Source organism: Tamandua tetradactyla, chromosome 15 (genome assembly GCF_023851605.1).
Source record: "Tamandua tetradactyla isolate mTamTet1 chromosome 15, mTamTet1.pri, whole genome shotgun sequence".
Taxonomy (NCBI): Eukaryota; Metazoa; Chordata; class Mammalia; order Pilosa; family Myrmecophagidae; genus Tamandua; species Tamandua tetradactyla.
In genome coordinates this window covers 32849033-32871994 of record NC_135341.1, presented here as the reverse complement: position 1 = coordinate 32871994, position 22962 = coordinate 32849033, and the positions used below count along the sequence as shown (strand labels likewise).

Here is a 22962-nt window from a genome sequence, read left to right as displayed (position 1 = left end):
TTACATGATCATCTCAATTGATGCAGAGAAGGCATTCGACAAGATTCAACATCCTTTCCTGTTGAAAACACTTCAAAAGATAGGAATACAAAGGAACTTCCTTAAAATGATAGAGGGAATATATGAAAAACCCACAGCTAATATCATCCTCAATGGGGAAAAATTGAAAACTTTCCCCCTAAGATCAGGAACAAGACAAGGATGTCCACTATCACCACTATTATTCAACATTGTGTTGGAGGTTCTAGCCAGAGCAATTAGACAAGAAAAAGAAATACAAGGCATCAAAATTGGAAAGGAAGAAGTAAAACTATCACTGTTTGCAGATGATATGATACTATACGTCGAAAACCCAGAAAAATCCACAACTAAACTACTAGAGCTAATAAATGAGTACAGCAAAGTAGCAGGTTACAAGATCAACATTCAAAAATCTGTAGGATTTCTATACACTAGTAATGAACAAGCTGAGGGGGAAATCAAGAAACGAATCCCATTTACAATTGCAACTAAAAGAATAAAATACCTAGGAATAAATTTAACTAAAGAGACAAAAAACCTATATAAAGAAAACTACAAAAAACTGCTAAAAGAAACCACAGAAGACCTAAATAGATGGAAGGGCATACCGTGTTCATGGATTGGAAGACTAAATATAGTTAAGATGTCAATCCTACCTAAATTGATTTACAGATTCAATGCAATACCAATCAAAATCCCAACAACTTATTTTTCAGAAATAGAAAAACCAATAAGCAAATTTATCTGGAAGGGCAGGGTGCCCCGAATTGCTAAAAACATCTTGAGGAAAAAAAACGAAGCTGGAGGTCTCGCGCTGCCTGACTTTAAGGCATATTATGAAGCCACAGTGGTCAAAACAGCATGGTATTGGCATAAAGATAGATATATCGACCAATGGAATTGAATAGAGTGCTCAGATATAGACCCTCTCATCTATGGACATTTGATCTTTGATAAGGCAGTCAAGCCAACTCACCTGGGACAGAGCAGTCTCTTCAATAAATGGTGCCTAGAGAACTGGATATCCATATGCAAAAGAATGAAAGAAGACCCATCTCTCACACCCTATACAAAAGTTAACTCAAAATGGATCAAAGATCTAAACATTAGGTCTAAGACCATAAAACAGTTAGAGGAAAATGTTGGGAGATATCTTATGGATCTTACAACTGGAGGCGGTTTTATGGACCTTAAACCTAAAGCAAGAGCACTGAAGAAGGAAATAAATAAATGGGAACTCCTCAAAATTAAACACTTTTGTGCATCAAAGAACTTCATCAAGAAAGTAGAAAGACAGCCATCACAATGGGAGATAATATTTGGAAATGATATATCAGATAAAGGTCTAGTATCCAGAATTTATAAAGAGATTGTTCATCTCAACAACAAAAAGACAGCCAACCCAATTACAAAATGGGAAAAAGACTTGAACAGACACCTCTCAGAAGAGGAAATACGGATGGCCAAGAGGCACATGAAGAGATGCTCAATGTCCCTGGCCATTAGAGAAATGCAAATCAAAACCACAATGAGATATCACCTCACACCCACCAGAATGGCCATTATCAACAAAACAGAAAATGACAAGTGCTGGAGAGGATGCGGAGAAAGAGGCACACTTATCCACTGTTGGTGGGAATGTCAAAGGGTGCAACCACTGTGGAAGGCAGTTTGGCGGTTCCTCAAAAAGCTGAATATAGAATTGCCATACGACCCAGCAATACCATTGCTAGGTATCTACTCAAAGGACTTAAGGGCAAAGACACAAACGGACATTTGCACACCAATGTTTATAGCAGCATTATTTACAATTGCAAAGAGATGGAAACAGCCAAAATCTCCATCAACAGAAGAGTGGCTAAACAAACTGTGGTATATACATACGATGGAATATTATGCAGCTTTAAGACAAGATAAACTTATGAACCATGTAATAACATGGATGGACCTAGAGAATATTATGCTGAGTGAATCCAGCCAAAAACTAAAGGACAAATACTGTATGGTCCCACTGATGTGAACGGACATTCGAGAATAAACTTGAAATATGTCATTGGTAACAGAGTTCAGCAGGAGTTAGAAACAGGGTAAGACAATGGGTAATTGAAGCTGAAGGGATACAGACTGTGCAACAGGACTAGATACAAAAACTCAAAAATGGACAGCACAATAATACCTAATTGTAAAGTAATCATGTTAAAACACTGAATGAAGCTGCATCTGAGCTATAGGTTTTTGTTTTGTTTTGTTTTGATTTTACTATTATTACTTTTATTTTTTTCTCTATATTAACATTCTATATCTTTTTCGGTTATGTTGCTAGTTCTTCTAAACCAATGCAAATGTACTAAGAAATGATGATCATGCATCTTTGTGATGATGTTAAGAATTAATGATTGCATGTGTAGAATGGTATGATCTCTAAATGTTGGGTTAATTTCTTTTTTTCCGTTAATTAAAAAAAAAAAAAAAGAGAAGGGATAATTGGAGATGAAGGGATACAGACTGTACAACGGGACTGGATATAAAAACTCAGAAATGGACAGCACAATTCTACCCAATTGTAATGCAATTATGTTAAAACACTGAATGAAGCTGCATGTGAGGTATAGGTTTTTTGTTTTTGTTTTTTTTGTTTTTTTTTTTTCTATTATTGTTTTAATTCTTATTCTGTTGTCTTTTTATTTCTTTTTCTAAATCGATGCAAATGTACTAAGAAATGATGAATATGCAACTATGTGATGTTATTAAGAATTACTGATTGTACATGTAGATTGGAATGATTTCTAATTGTTTTGTTAATTCTTTTTTTAATTAATAAAAAAAAAAAAATTCTAGCAAATCGTATCCAACAACACATTAAAAGAATTATACATCATGACCAAGTAGGATTCATCCCAGGTATGCAAGGATGGTTCAACATAAGAAAATCAATTAATGTAATACACCATATCAACAAATCAAAGCAGAAAAATCACATGATCATCTCAATTGATGCAGAGAAGGCATTTGACAAGATTCAACATCCTTTCCTGCTGAAAACACTTCAAAAGATAGGAATACAAGGGAACTTCCTTAAAATGATAGAGGGAATATATGAAAAACCGACAGCTAATATCATCCTCAATGGGGAAAAATTGAAAACTTTCCCCCTAAGATCAGGAACAAGACAAGGATGTCCACTATCACCACTATTATTCAACATTGTGTTGGAAGTTCTAGCCAGAGCAATTAGGCAAGAAAAAGAAATACAAGGCATCAAAATTGGAAAGGAAGAAGTAAAACTATCACTGTTTGCAGACGATATGATACTATATGTAGAAAACCCAGAAAAATCCACAACAAAATTACTAGAGCTAATAAATGAGTACAGCAAAGTAGCAGGCTACAAGATCAACATTCAAAAATCTGTAGCTTTTCTATACACTAGTAATGAACAAGCTGAGGCGGAAATCAAGAAACGAATTCCATTTACAAATGCAACTAAAAGAATAAAATACCTAGGAATAAATTTAACCAAAGAGACAAAAAACCTATATAAAGAAAACTACAAAAAACTGTTAAAAGAAATCACAGAAGACCTAAATAGATGGAAGGGCATACCGTGTTCATGGATTGGAAGACTAAATATAGTTAAGATGTCAATCCTACCTAAATTGATTTACAGATTCAATGCAATACCAATCAAAATCCCAACAACTTATTTTTCAGAAATAGAAAAACCAATAAGCAAATTTATCTGGAAGGGCAGGGTGCCCCGAATTGCTAAAAACATCTTGAGGAAAAAAAACGAAGCTGGAGGTCTCGCGCTGCCTGACTTTAAGGCATATTATGAAGCCACAGTGGTCAAAACAGCATGGTATTGGCATAAAGATAGATATATCGACCAATGGAATCGAATAGAGTGCTCAGATATAGACCCTCTCATCTATGGACATTTGATCTTTGATAAGGCAGTCAAGCCAACTCACCTGGGACAGAACAGTCTCTTCAATAAATGGTGCCTAGAGAACTGGATATCCATATGCAAAAGAATGAAAGAAGACCCATCTCTCACACCCTATACAAAAGTTAACTCAAAATGGATCAAAGATCTAAACATTAGGTCTAAGACCATAAAACAGTTAGAGGAAAATGTTGGGAGATATCTTATGGATCTTACAACTGGAGGCGGTTTTATGGACCTTAAACCTAAAGCAAGAACACTGAAGAAGGAAATAAATAAATGGGAGTTCCTCAAAATTAAACACTTTTGTGCATCAAAGAACTTCATCAAGAAAGTAGAAAGACAGCCTACACAATGGGAGACAATATTTGGAAACGACATATCAGATAAAGGTCTAATATCCAGAATTTATAAAGAGATTGTTCAACTCAACAACAAAAAGACAGCCAACCCAATTACAAAATGGGAAAAAGACTTAAACAGACACCTACCAGAAGAAGAAATACGGATGGCCAAGAGGCACATGAAGAGATGCTCAGTGTCCCTGGCCATTAGAGAAATGCAAATCAAAACCACAATGAGATATCATCTCACACCCACCAGAATGGCCATTATCAACAAAACAGAAAATGACAAGTGCTGGAGAGGATGCGGAGAAAGAGGCACACTTATCCACTGTTGGTGGGAATGTCAAAGGGTGCAACCACTGTGGAAGGCAGTTTGGCGGTTCCTCAAAAAGCTGAATATAGAATTGCCATACGACCCAGCAATACCATTGCTAGGTATCTACTCAAAGGACTTAAGGGCAAAGACACAAACGGACATTTGCACACCAATGTTTATAGCAGCGTTATTTACAATTGCAAAGAGATGGAAACAGCCAAAATCTCCATCAACAGAAGAGTGGCTAAACAAACTGTGGTATATACATACGATGGAATATTATGCAGCTTTAAGACAAGATAAACTTATGAAGCATGTAATAACATGGATGGACCTAGAGAATATTATGCTGAGTGAATCCAGCCAAAAACTAAAGGACAAATACTGTATGGTCCCACTGATGTGAACGGACATTCGAGAATAAACTTGAAATATGTCATTGGTAACAGAGTTCAGCAGGAGTTAGAAACAGGGTAAGACAATGGGTAATTGAAGCTGAAGGGATACAGACTGTGCAACAGGACTAGATACAAAAACTCAAAAATGGACAGCACAATAATACCTAATTGTAAAGTAATCATGTTAAAATACTGAATGAAGCTGCATCTGAGCTATAGGGTTTTTTTTGTTTTTGTTTGCTTGTTGGTTTGTTTGTTGTTGTTTTTTACTATTATTACTACTTTTATTTCTTTTCTTTATATTAACATTTTATATCTTTTTCTGTTGTGTTGCTAGTTCCTCTAAACCGATGCCAATGTACTAAGAAACAATGAAAAAAAAAATATATGGGTATATATGAAAGGCAAAGACTTAGTTTAAGTACTTTATGCCCTCTGGAAAGTTTTCTCCACTAATTTTTTAACCATGAAGTTCAGTTTAATTATTTTCATATGACATCAGTTTCAGAAATTTGCTTATTATCTTTATTTGTTCATTCATTCTAGTATTTATAAAGAATCATCAAATGGAGGAAACACACTTCCCAATTTCAAATTTTATGATAAAGCTATAGTAATCAAAACCATATATAGAGGGTGCGAGGGTAGTTCAGTGGTAGAATTCTTGCCTGCCATGTGGGAGACCTGGGTTCGATTCCTGGCCCATGCACTTCCCAAAGAAACAAACAAAAAGAAACTAAACAAACAAACAAACAAACAAAAACAACAAATGGTGCTGCAATAATGGGATACTCACATGGAAAAAGAATGAAATGTGACCCCACCATACAGCATATGAAAATAAAAACAAAACCATACATGTGGCACTGACATAAAGAAGGACAACTAGAGCAAGGGAAGAGAACTGAAAATCTAGAAATATACCCACATGTCTATGGACAATTGTTTTTTTTTTTACATGGGCAGGCACCGGAAATCGAACCCGGGTCCTCGGGCATGGCAGGCAAGCATTCTTACCTGCTGAGCCACCGTGCCCACCCCAATTGATTTTTTTAATGCAATTTTATCGAGATACATTCAAACAGCATAGAACCATCCGAAGCGGCCAAATTATTTTTGCCAAGGATGCTAAGTACATGCAGTTGGGAAAGACTAAGTCTCTTCAACAAGTGGTACTGACCATAATTACAGGGAATCTTGAATAGGGCATGAAACCTTGTTGGTTTGTACAGGTTAGTGTGATACCCCAATATACTCCAGACTAAGTTGGGCAGAGAACAAAAAAGTATTTGCAAAGTCCCATTGGGGGACTAGGGAAAAAGGAGGAAATATTCAACTTCCCCATCTAGGGAATTCCTAATATGCTTGCAGTGGGACAACTAATTCAATAGGGTGAGCCCTCAATCTTGGGGTTTGGCCCTATGAAACTTATTCCTGCAAAGAACAAGCTAAGCCTACTTATAATTACGCCTATGAGTCATCCCCAGAGAACCTCTTTTGTTGCCCAAATGTGGCCTTTCTCTAAGCCAAGTTAGCAGGTGAATTCATCGCCCTCCCTGATTTGCGGAACATGACTCCCAGGAGTGTAAACCTCCCTGGCAATGTGGAACAGGACTCCTGGAATGAGCTGGGACCCGTCATTATGGGATTGAGAACACATTCTTGAACAAAAGGGGAAGAGAGAAATGAGACAAAGTTTCAGTTGCTGAGAGATTTCAAATAGAGTAGAGAGGCTATCCTGGAGGTTATTCTTATGTATTATACAGATATCCCTTTTCAGTTTATGTTGCATTGGAGTGACTAGAGGGAAGTGCCTGAAAGTGTTGAACTGTGTTCCAGCAGCTTGAAGACGAATGTATAACTAAACTGTAAAGCATTTACAATGTGATTCTTGAAGATGACTGTATAACTATAATAGCATTTACAAAGTGACCATATGACTGAAAATCCTGTGTCTGATGCTCCTTTTACCCAGGGTATGGACAGATGAGTAAAAAAAATTAAGAAAAATAAATAAATAAATAAATAAATAATGGGGGGAGGGTAAGGAGGAAAAATTGGGTAGATTGCAATACCAGTGGTAAATGAGAGGCAGGGGTAAGGGGTATGGGATGAAAGTTAAAAAAAAAAAAAAATCAAATGGTACTGGGAAAATTAGGTCTATCCACATGTGAAAGAATGAAGTTAGACTCCTACCTTAAATCATATGCAAAAATCAACTCAAAATGGATCAAGGACCTAAACATAAAAGCTAAACTATAAACACTCTTAAAAGATATCATAGGGGTATATCTTCATGACCTGGAACTTAGTAATGAACAAAAGCAGTGCAACAACAACAAAAACCATACATTTGACTTCATCAAAACTTAAAACTTTTGTGTATCAAAGGAAATTATAAAGATAGTGAAAAGACAACCTACAAAATAGGAGAAAACAGTTGCAAACATCAGATAAAGGCTTAATATTCAGACTATATAAAGACCATTTACAATGCAACAAGAAAAAGATAACTCAAAAAATTGGCAAAGGACTTGAATAGATATTTCTCCAAAGAAGAAATACAAATTACCAATAAGCACATGAAAATATGCTCTACATCCATTAGGGAAATGCACATGAAAACTACAACTAAGATGCCATATCACACACACAAGGATGGCTATTATTTAAAAAAAAAAAAAACAGAAAAAAAAACAAATGTTGGCAAGGATGAGGAGAAACTGGAACTTTTTTGATACATTGTTGGTGGGAATGTAAAATGATGCAGCCACTGTGGAAAACAGTTTGGCAATTCTTCAAAAAACCTAATATAGAATTACCACATGACCCAACAATTTCACTTCCAGGTATATACCCAAAGAAAATGTAAACAGGGTCTCAAATAGATATTTGTATACCAATGTTCACAGCAGTACTGTTCACAACAGTCAAAAGGTAGAAACAACTCAAGTGCCCACTAACAAATGAAATTGATTACACAATAGAATATTATGTAATCTTAAGAAAGATGAAATTCTGAGACATACTACAAATGGAATAACCTTGAAAACATTATGCTAGGTCAAATAAGCAAGGCACATAAGGACAAAAATTGTATAACATGACTTATAGGAGGTGACTAGAAACAGCAAATTCGCAGAGATATAAAGAAGATTAGAGAATACTAGGGGAGGAGGAAAGAGGTAAAAGAGAGTGTTTGGGGAAAAAAATATATGTTCAAGAAGATACCAATGGAATACAATGGAGAGTTGAGAGACAGCTCCATTGTGTACAATAAATGTGGAACCACAAATCAATGGGGTAAGGGTAGATGGGCTAACAGAAGGGATTGGGAAAAGTGGCTCAGTATGTGGAGGTAAATAAAACTGGATTTCTACCAAAGACAGATTTTAAAGAAATTAAAGACCTAAATGTAAATGGTAAAATAAAAATGTGGTAGCAAAGAATGTAGAATATTTTTGTGATCTGGGGCAAAGAAAATATTTTAACAATAAAACCCTAAAAAATACTTTGAGGGGAAGGGGAGAGAACCCATATATATGAGAATTTGTGCTGTGCCATAATTTGTAATGCAAAGTCAAAATCTTGGAATTACTTATATCAACAACTAGGAAAATAAATCTTCCTTTCCAGCAAGCAAAATTTCTATTAATTTCTTTACATTGCATATTCAAACACCACTTGTTTTATAGGGTAGACACAATGAACTCTGCAATAAAAATTACAAGTCAAGGAACACAGTTTAGACAAGATAGTTGTGGTAGTTAAAAAAAAAAAGCCACCCTCCCCCAACCACCATTAAAAGGTGAGGTCTATGACTCTTCCCTTTGAATCCGAACTGGCTTGTGACAGTTTTGATCAATAGAGTACAATGGAAATGATGTTGGGTTATTTCTGAGGCTAGATCATAAAAGACTACTAGGCTTCTGTCTGATTCTCTTGAGACACTCATTCTGGGAGAAGCCAGCCACTTGTAAGCAGTCTGATTACCCTGAAGCTTCCAAATTGGAGAGCTCACCTACACATGGGTTCATAGCATCAGTTACCTTGGACATCTGGCCAAGTTGAGCCGTCGGATGACTGCAGTCCCAACTGGCATCTGACTGCAACTGCATGAGTGACTGCAAGCAGAAATGCCCCACAGAGCCCTTTTCAATTTCCTAGCCCACTAAATTTTGAGTAAAATAAAACAGCTATTTCATCAGTAACAACTGTTGAGAATGAGGTGAATAAACTAGAACCCTTACACATTGCTGGCAGGAATATAACAAACATAACATAACATAATGTAACATAACATAACAAACATAACATAACAACATAACATAACATAAAAATATAATATAATATGGTGCCGCTACTGTGGAAAACAGTTTGCTAGTTCCTCAAAATTTTAAGCATAGAGATCGAAGTTCCACTCCTAGGTATCTACCCAAGAGAAATGAAAACGTATGTCCATGCAGAAACTTGTACATGAATCTTTACAGCAGCATTACTCACAACAGCTACAAATTACAAACAACGCAAATGTTCATCATTCGAATGAATAAACAAAATGTGGTGTATTTAAATAACAGAATATTTGGCAATGAAAAAGAAACAAAGTACTAGTACATACAACAATAGGAATGAACTTTGAAAACATTATGCATTATGTTAAGTGAAAGAAGCCAATTCACAAAAGACTACATACTAAATGATTCCATTTATGGGAAATGTCCAAAACAGGCAAATCTATAGAAACAGAAAATAAATTTTTGGTTGCCTAGGGCTAGGGTTGTGGTGACTGCTAATGTGTATGGGCTTTCTTTTTTAAGTGCTGAAAACGTTCTAAAATTACATAATGGTAATGGTTGTACAAATCTATGTATATACTAAAACTCACCCAATTGTACACTTCAAAAGAGTGAATTTTATGGTATGTAAAATGATATCTCAACAAAGGTGTCATTTTTAAAAAGGGTATGGGATATTACTGCTGAGATCAGGTTACAAAAAGATCTGGCTTCCATCTTTCTCAACCTCTCATGTTTTTTGGCTTGCTCTCTCTGTTGGAAACCAGCTGCCATGTTATGAGCTTCCCCTCCCCTTGGGGCAAGGAACTGGAGGAAGCCTAAAGCCAACAGCCAGTAAGTAAGTGAGGACCTCCATCCAACAGCCCATGAGGAACTGAATCTTTTTATATATATATATTTTTTTTTATTTAACATAACAACATACAAACACAAACACTCTTAACATATGACCATTCCATTCTTGATACATAATCAATAACTGAGGAACTGAATCTTGCCAACAACCACCTAAATAAGCTTGGGAGTAGACTCTCCTCCAGTTGGGCCTTGAGATGATTGATCCAGAGATCCATGCTGTAATACATGCTTATTGCAATAAACAATTTCCTATGCAGGAATAGATAGCCAAAACACAGTTTGTTTTTCTCTGAAATTGAGAATTTATCCCAAATGACAGCAACCACACAACAGATTGTTTAACAATCTATACTCTGACTTAGAAATAGATACCTCGTGATCGATGAGGAGCACTGAGTGGATGCCCATTGGTTTCACACCAACCCAAAGGGAAGATATTCATAGATTCTACACTCACAATAAATTCAGGTATGGGCTTCTTAGAACCTGTGTAGATTAAAAAATAATTTTAGATTATTAAATAACCTTCTTCTTTAAACTAATTCATTAACATTCTACTACTACAATAATAAGCAGAAGTCACTCATATAGAAGTCATACTTTTCCATGCATGCTAAACATTAGGAAAAAACAGTAAACTTTCCCCCAAATGTACTAGTATATGGACCTAAATGGATAGTGAATATATAAGGTGATCCTTAACCAGGGAATATCAAATAGGCAACTGGAACTGCCACTGATACCAATTAGACAGTCAACAAATATTATAGCCAATTCCTGGGAATAACTAGAAACCAAAAAGCAAAAGTAACAGCTTTACTTGGTGAGAAGAAAGCAGGAAGTGATGTATGCAATTTGCTAAGCAGGGGTTGCAGAAAAGTCTACATTCAATACTGTCCTTGACATATGCGTTAAGTGACAATTTTGCAAATCAGAAACAGTACATGCCTTCTCCGAGTCAGGTTATCTGCAGCAGGATAAAAAACAAACCTGGTCCATACACAGTAACTGCAGCCCTGAATACTCACATAATGCTGTCTGTCCACAAACCTATTCAATCACTGACTGTCACTTTTAGTATAATATGTCACTTTTATTTTACATGCTTTTTGGTTCTATTAGTTTGGGGCAATCAAAATATCACTTCTTGAATGAGCCAGGTGTCAATGCTCATGTTCATGTATTCTGGTCACATAAAATATATGTGATTTGACTTATACTTTCCTCTATAAGGAAATCAGTAACTCTTCAGTGAAGAATTTTTATTCACATTTATTGCCTAACATTTGAAAATCAAGGACAGAAAAATGAATTTTTAGCTTAGAATCTTGCATTACAAATTAGAAGACCCCATACTCTCTAAGTGATTTAGCTAATCCATTAACTCTGCAAGCCACGTTATAGGTGCAAACAGGAAAGCAGAGGGGCCACAGAACGGTTTTTCAGGAGTGCTGGTTCTCACCCTCCAGCTGGAGCCACAGGTAGGAGCCTCGTACTGCAGTAATGGTGGCTACACAAACTTCTTCAGGGAGAACTGGGTTCACTGCCTCAAGCTTCATGTTCTCCTGAAATTCATGCTCAGAAGTTGACTAGAAAACAAATTAATTAAATTCAAATACACACTCAGTATTGGCTCATGTGCTCAACGATTCAAGAAAATTTCCCATCGCAGAAAGGCATTTGTGTCTAGAGAGAAAGAGCCCGATGAGAACCCAGTACAATGGATGAAAATACATCCACATCAAGGTTCACCACACTGTGAAAAAGGTGACAAAGAGATTCTGTAACCTTCCAGGAAGGGAAAAAAAGGCAGGTCATCTGCAAAAGATCAAGAATAAAAATGGGTTTGACACTCTCAACGGCAATGCTAAAAGATTAAACAACAATACTTTCAAAATGCTGAACTAAAATAACTTTCAACCTAAAACTGTATATTGAGTCAAACTATTGGTCAAGTTAGTAGAATAAATATATTTGTAAACATGCAACATCTATAAAAATTTACCTCCCTTGCATCCTATATCTCAGGAGGCTAATGAAAGGTAACGCCATCAAACAAGAAAGTAAACCAAGAGGGAGCCATGGGCTACATGAAACAGAGACTCCAAATCATAAGAAATGGAGAGGTAATACCTTGGGTGACACTGACAGGCAGTCCCTGATTAAAACTGTGACAAGTCTAGAGTGAAACCAGTTTAGGGAGAAAGAGAATGAAGTTGCTAGGAGGAATGGCTCTAAGAAAAATATTAGAAATGACAGATTTCCTGACGGGTTGCCTTTGTGGAAGACACTACTGGAAGGTGTAAGAAAGCTTGCAATAGATGCAAAGAAAAATAAGCAAAAGAAAACTATTAACTGGAAGACAAATAAAAAGGCAACATGATAAAATACTGTAGTGCTCCACAGTGAATAATATTTGAGTGCATATAACAATATAAAATTCAATTCAGATCTAACAGAAAATTATAATATAACTCTAGTAGGAAGAAGAGGTAGTTGAGGCAGAGGAGAAAGCCAATGTAAAACTGTTAAATTTTCATTTAACTTAATACAGAACCAATAGATACATCTAAAATTAATGACTCAAAGGATAGCAGCATATTGTTTAGAAAATGAAGAAGTATAAAAACAGGAATCAGAATAAGGTGGTTACTTCTGGGAAAAGGGCTGGGGGTAGTGGAAAGAGATGGGGGTAGTTTGTTTTATTTTCTATGCCTTTTAGAAGTATTTGGCTTTTTAAACCATATGTATGCATTACTTTGATAGACATATTTAAAAATAAACTTAATTTTCCTACACTCAATATTTCAACCTTTTTTCACATTATAGAATCATCAAAAATTATGAACAAAATTTTAAATTTACATGACTTCTGCTATTAAGAAAAAATAATACTGGTAGACTTTTAAAACTAATAGGTTAACTTCTAAAGTAAATATGTTTTTCTCGGAACCATTTTATTACAACCAACTCATTCGGGTTGAATGAAATGACTGGCTGCCGAGTAACGGTCCTAAGAAGCAAGGGAAGCATAGCAGTCACTGGCATCCAGAAACATGGCTGTGAGAGGACAAGGGTTCTCACCGGAGGGAAGCACCTCTGGGAAGCAGCTTCAGCACCACACTGTTTGAGGTAGTCGGCCCAATCAAAGTCCTGGCTGGGATAGCCTAAATGGGGACAAAACAATGACTCACATCAACACAGCTACCTGGCTTTATCATTTGGCCAGGTGTCCACCCACAACTTCCAATTTTGCTAATTTAGGGATTCTGATAATTTTAAAGAGGAGGGAAACACACTCTATAAATTCAAAGCATTGTTAATTTTGTAAAATAAAACAACTCTGGTCAAACTACAACAATACAATATAATTAACTGGATAATTTTATTTTTGGTATGCTACACTGTGGAGGTCACATTTCATTCTTTTATCATGTGACTATCCTGTTACTGTGGCACCATTTGTTGAAAATTTTTTTTGGGTGGGAGGAGGGTGTTGAGGGGGAGTGCATAGGCTGCAAATTGAACCTGGGTCTCCTGAATGGCAGACGAGAAATATACCACTGAACTACCCTTGCATCCCCTTATCTGGATAATCTTTAAAACTTTCATGTTTTAAATAAGGCACTTATTTTGAGCAATATTTTATATTATTAGTTGCTGGCAATTTACCAAATATTTTAGACCGTTATGGTTGGATTTGACTTGTATATATAAACACAGTCTTATCAGTTCTATTATAGCTTAGGCTCTGAAGGAAAAGAATTATTAAATAATCTATCACACTTTATTCAATAAAGACTTTTTTCTTTGATAAAGCTATTTCCTTAAACATTTCTTAGCTATCTATTACTGATAAAATTTTTCATTTTTGGATAGAGGTTCTAAAGAAGTTCAATGCTCTTATAACCTGGATCACATATTCATTTCAGAAAAACCACTGAGTTTAATCCTGATTAAGTATGCCAATGTTCTTGGTAGAAGCATCTCCAATCTAATGCCTAACTCAGAACCATCTGTGTGCAAGGAGTGAGCCTGTGTCCAAATGCCCCACTGTGTCTGAGGTGCTCTCTGCCTCTCAGAACTTACTATCCCACAGGCACAGAGTGGGCCACTTAAGACTATGCCATCCTATAGCTGAATGGCCTCCGCAATGACCTTCTCTGACCCACTGAGACTCGCATCATGTTCTCCCTCTGCCTCTACCAACCGATAGCCAATTATCTACCATTTTCAATTACATAATCCATTATGCTCCCTGTATGTACAAAGACAGTTATCTACAGCAATGCTGAAAGCTCCAATATCTTTAATAATTGTTTTTCCCCATTTTTACATGAAGACAGTTGGCAGGATAAAGAACTTCATCCTGTAAAAGTTCCCTCAACCCACCTCCTGGCATTCCCACTCTGTGCTCACTGATGGAGGAGAGCCTAAGAAGTTGTTACTGTTTTTCCCAATTCTTTCCTTGAAGGAAGAAACTGTGTCATACTCATTTTTTCTCTTACATGACAAGCTTAATAATGCCTGGCTTACAGCAAACATTCAATAAATAATTTCAGGATGAATGAAGGCTAAATGGAAAGGAAGGTACAAAGTTCTGGGCTTATGACCCTTCTTAACACAAAAGAACACTTCCAGACCAGTATTCCAGCATTCATCATTTAGAAAGTGAAGCTGTGCTTTACCAAAAGTTGACTAGTAAAGTATACATAGATTGCTAGTCAATCTGATTTGCTGATATAAAAATCAGATAAGCAACTAACACTTTAAAGAAGGTTTCCCAGCTACTCAATACTCTGTAAGTGAAAAAATACAAACAATTTCAAGTGCAACTATTTTAAGAGTCTTGATTAATACAAAGTCGTGACTACCAGGAAAATGAGCTGTTACTGTCCTAGTTACAGCCTCTCTGAAGCCTACGCTTGACCATAACACTCCCTCTTTGGTCTGAAGAATTGGCCCTCCCAATGAGTCCCTAGAAATCTAAGGATTTCAATAATCTACCTCCAGGCTCTGGTTCTAGACCTCTCCTCATAACCCAGAGATTTCCAACCGATCTGTAACCTTTCCACAGGTACAAGGTGGGATGAACTAAAGAACCAGCATGGGACACTAGATTGTTATGAAGATGTATTTGTCAAAGTAGGAGGACAGAACATATTTATTTAATACTTTTTTTTTAGCTTGAGTTATAACTTCTAGGTAGGTAAATAGATGGAATCTGGACCTTCATTTACACTTGTCTTGGGTCCCCAAAGTATTAGGGGCAGGCTGGGACAAGAGGAAAGAGAGGGACAAATGATTCAGATAATGTCATCTGAAAAATCTCATTTCAAGAAAAAACTCCCTATATGAACAATTCAGATGGAAATAGATGCACACCAGGAGGGGGGATGATGTGTAAACCATTCTTCAGACTCCACTGCACAGGAAAAATACCAGGACTGTCAACATGACACACAAAAGATCGCCGTGTATGATTCTCTGGCCGCAAATCATCCATTTCCACCAGAAAGTATTTCTCATCAAAAACCTGTACACAGAATTCAACAGATAAAAAACAGACAAATGCTTTTATGTGTATGTATATGAATATATGTATGCATGTGTGTGTACATACACACACATCTTTTCTTTGACATAGCTAAACGTTAAAAAGTTCATAGCCATACTGCATATTAAAAATAATAAGCATTCAATAAATAAGCTCTGTGTCAGACACTGGTTTTAATTAAATGCTTTTTCTGTATTAATTCAGTTTTAATCTTCCTAAGAATGTAATGGGATAGTTACCACTATAAACCTCATTTTAAAGATAAGGAAACTAAATTTAAAGAGAGATTAAATAATTTGCCCACAGTTATACAAAAAGAAAGAAACAAAATCTGGATTCAAACCCAAATAATTGGGCTAACAAACAAAATTTAGTTTAAGTCTGGGAAAGAGTCAGCTATGCCACTATATTAGTTCTTCAGATCCTAGCCCAGCTTCAAATGCCAAAGAAAGGATTATAATAAACTTCCCTTGGCTCTTCACTAACCAACATCCTATCAGACTCCAGGCAGGGTCACTGACCCCCCCCCTGCAGATTCAGAATGCCTCTTTGTTTTGAGAATAATTTTCTTCCAAGGCAAAGAAAATTTAAATCTCAACACATCAATCAGATGATTCAGCATCCAGGTAACTATTTCTCTAATCGCACCCAATTTTTCGTTCTTTGAGTAAACAGGTTTCTGCTCTACCCCTAAACTGAAATCCTCTCCCCTTATGACCTCAGTACTAATCACTGAGCAGTGGCCTTTGACAACCTGTCCAGGTATTATGGTTAGTCCTAGCTAGATGGCCTGCCTTACTTTTGACAGTCTTCCAAAAGACTGAAGTCTGAACCCTGACTACATGGCCATCCTACTATCAAATCTTCTGACACTAACTGCCTGCTCCCCTAGCTCTCCCACACATCTCTTCACCTCACCTGAGACCTGAACCTGCACGAATACTCATGACGCCACCTGCCTCCATCATTTTTGGATGCCATGCATACCGGTCAGTTAAATCTCTACTTATTTACAGCTAGGCCTGCCCCAAAGAACGTGCCCTCAATCCTCTGCTGCCTGGGCCTTACCCTACTTCAGCTGGCTGGAGTGACAAACTCTGAAGAAGGAATGGGACACAGAGAACTGGACAATACAGATACAAAATGTGTACTGAAGTAGTTTTAGCCCCACAGTTTAGGAAGAACAATGGGCTGGACTAGTAAGGACTGAAGATCAAAACACTGCCCAAGTTCCTAAACCAGTCACTCTGACAGGAATTCTCATGAAGACAGCTGCCCCTATTTTACCTTAACAACTGTAGCAGGAGAGATCCCAAAAGGAGACCAGGGGTCCAGAGCTTCCAATTTCATGTTTACAGAGAACGTATGAGTGTGAATCACTTGTTTGTCCTGAAATGCAAATACCAAGATGGACTAGAAATGTAATATTTTCATGTTCATTTTATACTCATATATAGATGAATAGTAACCTGACTAATTAAAATGACTGAAATGTCCAGCTTCTGGTAAATCATCTAATCTTATAATTTGCTTCCCTGGGAAAAACTATTTAGGATAATAAACCACAGACAAATTCTGCGAAAGTACTCTTATACTCTATATGCAGAACACAGGGGAAATCTGGAGAAAAAAACAATTTAATTTTATAATGAATTAGAGCTATATAGTTAAGAGTAGAAACTAAAAGGTTCAAAATCTCTGGGAGAAAATCTAGATTACTGTTAAAAGATAAAAGATGTTCATCATTCCCCCTTTAAAACTTCTTTCCCTCCTACAGAGCCACAGAACTTTCAATGAGTCCAAGAGTTATTTTCTTTACCCTTTTTACCATCCCCAAGTTGCTTTCCTCACTATGAGGAGACAATGCCTATTTATAAAATTTTTGTTTGTTTGTATTTACCTTAAATAAGTAAGATGGTAATGGCTCTTTCTCCTCTTCTTTCATTTGGGCCAAGATCTCTTGCCACTCTGCTTCATTTTTCAGATGTCTGATGGCTTTAGTGAAATAAGGCAGGATGCTTTAGATGATGAGAAAACCTATACACTTTTTAACTTTTCTGAGAGCATCCACAAAAATAAAGTCACTTTCAACTGGGAAAACGAAAGGACTCAGTTTTTTTATTTCCATTTTTTCACTCAAGGAACTTGAGTACACTGCTCTATTCCGAGCCTGGATAATAAGTTTAATAAAAATATCTACATTATTATTCCATAATATAATACAACATCCAAATTGGGACAGAGAATGATAAATGCAAAAATTATTTATTTATTTATTTATTTTTACATGGGCAGGCACCAGGAATCGAACCCAGGTCTCCAGCATGGCAGGTGAGAACGCTGCTACTGAGCCACCATTGCCTGCCCTGGAATTTATTTTAATCAAAATTTCACTGTGAACCCCAAACTTGTCCTATCACTATGCTTATCTGAATGCTACCTAAGGAATTTTTCTTTACTTTTGGCAAGGGGTCAGTATGGGTAGGGGGCAGAAGTCTGTGAGGTTTATCAGTAGGTGTGACAAATAATAAAAGCAACAAAACTAAGAGAAATTATTACTAAAGCAATAATTCCAAATACATTTTGCAATACCTCTACTATGTAAACAAAGACTTTCATAATATGCAGAATAACATATTTTCTAGGCTAAGAGATATTAATAATATAATGTAACAATAAGATAATAGTTCTTTTAAGATGTTATATTAGCCTTCACCTAATGGGGGCTGAAGCTCATATCCCTGTTGAGTAGCCCAACCAACATGATGAAGAAATGGATCCAAGTAATATAACCAGTGCTCAAAACTGTCAGAGCTTCCAAGTCCTTCGTACCGCAGCTTCAGCCTTCCACCAATGTTTTCTACCACAGTAACAATCCAAGCGCTTAAAGAGTCCTGGAAAGCTTGGCATTCTAGCCTAGAACCTGGAGCAATGAGATCTAAAGGATTCCTCCCATTACGGAGCTGTAAGAAAGGGAAATGATTAAATGAAAGACGTTATCACAATAAATTTTTTTAAAAAAGTAAGGTTCTATGAGCTCAAAGTAGCCTTTACATTCTCACCTCTCCAAAAACCACTAACATTGAACTGCCTAATATACAAGCCTCTCACAGTATTATTTCTAGGTGATATGAAAATGTTTATCTTGAAGAAAGTCTATCTATAAGACAATTCCAATAGATCTGTGTTATTTAGTTTTATCTAGCAAGAATTTTTAAAATATCATTACTTAGTCTGATATTATAAAAGCAAATATGATCATGAAAAACATTAAGCATAACAGAAGTCAAAGTTCCCTGTAATCCTACCTCCAAGAAGGAACCACAATAAACACTCTAGCATTCACACTTTGATACTGGGTTTTCTATATACAAGTCAACACTACTTTGTGAGCCTGTTGGGTCTGTATCTCTCTCTCTCTATGATTTTTTGAAAATAGTATCATTATATACTGTTTTACAATTTGTGTTCTTCAGTTAATATATCAGGTATATCTTCTGTTGTAAATATATAAATCTTCCTTGGTCTTTTAAACTCTTTGATTATATTCTGTATTGAGAATGGGCAATAATTTTTCCACTCCCCAACTGATGGCATTTCTGTTGTTTCTATTTTTTTACTCATGTCACAACAATGTTCTTCTAATGAACACAGAGCTTTTGATTACCCTTACGGGAAGGAAAAGTTTAATTCTCACTACCTAGATATATTAATATCTACAATAAAGAGCAGGAAAAGAACATCATTCCAAAATCATCATTTAACCTACTCACAACCCTCATTCTTATATTCCTTCCTAGTAGAACTGCTGGGTGACGCTGGCAAATAAAATTAACCATCACACACATATACATGGCTAGGTTGTGGTGTCAAGCATTGGCTCAGTTGTTGTGGAGGTACTTCCACAGATGGGATTAGAATCTATAATGAGTTGATTTTAAATATAAGAAACTACCCTCAATAATGTGGGTAATCAATCAATCATCCAATTGATTGGAGATCTTCCTCTTGGAACCTCAAGAACTGAGGGTTCCAGAGGAAAAAAAAGGGATTCTGTTGTTGTGGACTTTATCTTCCACGCCTTCCTAAGTTTCCAGTCCAAGGAATTTGATTCAAGACTTCAACATCATCCTTACTGGAATTTCCAGCTTCTGGCCTGTTCTACAGAATTCAGAAAGCTAGTCCCAAGGATTGGATGAACCAACCCTCATAATAAATCTCCTATATATACATATAACCTGTTGGTCCTGTTTCTCTGGAAAACCTGAGGCATATGAACAAATGAAAAAAGGCCATATGAACAAATAGCTGAACACATTCACTGCTAAAATTTAGGAACGCAGAATCAAGGTTAGTGTAGAGCAGGATATTCCATCAATTATTTGTTCATGATTTCATTCATTTTTTCAAATTTTACTGAGTGTGTAGGATATGAAAGACTCTGGCTAAGCATAATGAAATGAGTCTATATATTTTAGACTCTGTTTATAGCCAGAGTATAAAATATAAAGAACAGCCTGAAATAATGTACACCCTAATCAAGATTTAAAACAGAATGTGTGTGAATTCAAATTTAAAGAGTTTAAATTATAAAACTCCTAGAAGAAAACAGGAGTAAATCTTCATTGACCTTCTTAGATATATCAAAAGCATGAGTAACAAAAGAAAAAACCAGATATATTGGACTACATCAAAATTACAAACTTTTGTGACGATACTATCAAGAAGGAGAAAAGACAAGCCACAGAATGGGAAGAAAAATTTACAAATCATTTATCTGATTCTGGATTTGTATATAGAATATATAAAAAGCTCTTACAACTCAATAATAAGAAATAAACAATCCAATTAAAAACAGGCAAAAGATCTGAATAGACATTTCTCAAAAAAAGATACACAATTAGCCTAATATGCACATGAAATGATTATTAGCAATTACGGAAATTTAAAATCAAAATCACAATTAAATACCACTTCACATCCATTAGGTCAGCTAGAAACAAAAAGATAGTAAGGATGGAGCCAGCATATACTTCTGGTAAGAATGTAAAATGCAACCAATGTGGAAAACAGTTTGGCAATTCCACAAAAACTTTAAATACAAAGTTACCATAAAACCTAGCAATTCAACCCCTAGGGACATACTCAAAAGAAAAGAAGACACACGTCTACATAAAAACCTGTCCACGAACATTCAGAGTGGCATTATTCATAGTACCGAAAATAATGCAGATGTCCATCACATCTGACAAACAGGTAAATATAATGTGGTATATATCTAGCCAATGGACTATTATTCGGCAGTACAAAGGAATGAAGTACTGATATATGCTATAACATGGATCAATCTTGAAAATATACTAAGTGAAAGAAACAAGTCTCAGAGACCTCATATTTTATGACTCCATTTCTGTGAAATATTAATAACGAAATTCATAGACACAGAAATTACATTACTGGGTTGCTTAGGTCTGGGCAGGGGTAGCAGAGGTAGAAAAGGGGGGAATGGGGATTGACTGCTAATGGTTATGAGGTTTCTCTTAGGAGAGACAAAACTGTTCTAAAATTAAGATTGTGGTTGTACAACCCTGTGACTATACTAAAAGGAAATGAACTGTACACACTTTAAATAGGTAAAATATATGACAGGTGAGTTATAACTCAATAAAGCTATTTTTTTAAATAGCATTTTCATGACAGTCCCTGCAAGTAAACAAACAAAAAACAAATGAAGGAAACATGGAAAAGAAAACTCAGCATTTCATGCATACCACAAAGAAAGTTACTGTGATGACAGAAAGGGACAAGATATAAACTCAGAAATGTCACAACCAAATAAATTCATTTCATGAAAACAAGATATCTATACTCACTAACAAACTCAAACGCTATGCTAATTTAAAAGGACTACTCAAAGGAGGTAGGTGGTGAGAATGCAATAGGTCCAGTCTCTCCTAAGCAAAAGAAAAGGGGCCCCAAGTGATCCGGCTGGAAATCATAAATACCTGTCCTTACACGAAAGAGCAGGCCCACAGGGAGCCCACTCACATGGAATCAACCCCTACTCAGCTCCAGAGTGAGAGCCCAAGGAGGTCACATTTTCCAACTGTGTAAAGAATCTGGAAAATTGGATTATGATGTATTAGCAACTAATTTAGAAAATTTTTAGGCACTGAGCAAACCGCCAGTTTGCAACTTCTGAGAGTAAGTTTAATAATGTACCTAATAAAAAAGAAACCTCTCAATATCCATGCTTTTGACTCTAATAATCATGTTTATTTGCTTAGGTGTGGTAAAATGAGCAAACAATTTTAAGATTCTTTGGAGAGGAAGTATAACTGAAGATTAAATGGGTTTTCCATATTGATTCAGCAGGCAGTAATACTCACGCCCTCTAGCAGTGGAACAGGAGGACTACATGCTCCCATCAGGGTCTGCCGCAGAAATTCATCACAATCAGACACTTTATCTCTAATGCCTAGATGAGGAATAAATTACTGATTACTATACCATCAACCACAGACATAAAGAAACTAAACTGCTTTCTAATCCTAAGCTACATTTCTCATTTTAAGATTTAAGAGTCCAATGTATTGCTTTTCCTTTAAGAGCTAAAGAATAAAAATACTCTGTTCTGGACAGACAGAGCTACTTCTTGGTAAATTTAGTAAGAGTTATACACAAAACAAAGGGAATAAGCCCATCTCCCTGTTACTATAACTTTATCCAAAAAAGCACCTATTTTTATATAATGGAAATTGTCAAACATATACAAAAGTGGAGAAAATAGTAAAATGAATTCCTAAGTACCTTACTTTCAACAACTGTCACCTGATTACCAATCTGTTTCATTTGGACCAGAAGCTAAAAAATCACAACCTGTCAGCTAAATCGAACCCACTATCTTTTTTTTTAGAAATAAATTTTTATTAGAATACAACCATGCCTACTCGTTTATATATTGTCCATGGCTACTTTCACACTACGAAGAGACAGTTGAACAGTTCGGACAGAGATCGTGTGGCCCCTGAAGCCTAAAAAATCTACGATGGGACCCTTCACTATATAAAGTGTATATCCTCATCCACTCTATTCCCACCCAACCCCGGACTATTTTGAAGCAATATAAAATTGATAAAATTTTATCCATGTAAATTTTGATAATTATCATCAAAAGAATACTCTTTTTACGTAACTGCAATAACATCATCATACATTTAA

The 22962-nt window shown here is 36.0% G+C and overlaps 1 protein-coding gene across 1 annotated transcript in view; it reads right to left on the bottom strand.

The window, feature by feature from the left end:
* The window catches only part of SFMBT1 (Scm like with four mbt domains 1), a 262229-nt gene that overhangs the window by 50687 nt on the left and 188580 nt on the right, over positions 1-22962 (bottom strand). The window contains 8 exon segments of the mRNA XM_077129004.1: positions 10557-10670; positions 11647-11773; positions 13269-13351; positions 15570-15720; positions 17029-17130; positions 17642-17736; positions 18458-18704; positions 22131-22219. Of these exon segments, the coding sequence (XP_076985119.1) occupies positions 10557-10670; positions 11647-11773; positions 13269-13351; positions 15570-15720; positions 17029-17130; positions 17642-17736; positions 18458-18704; positions 22131-22219 (1008 nt within the window).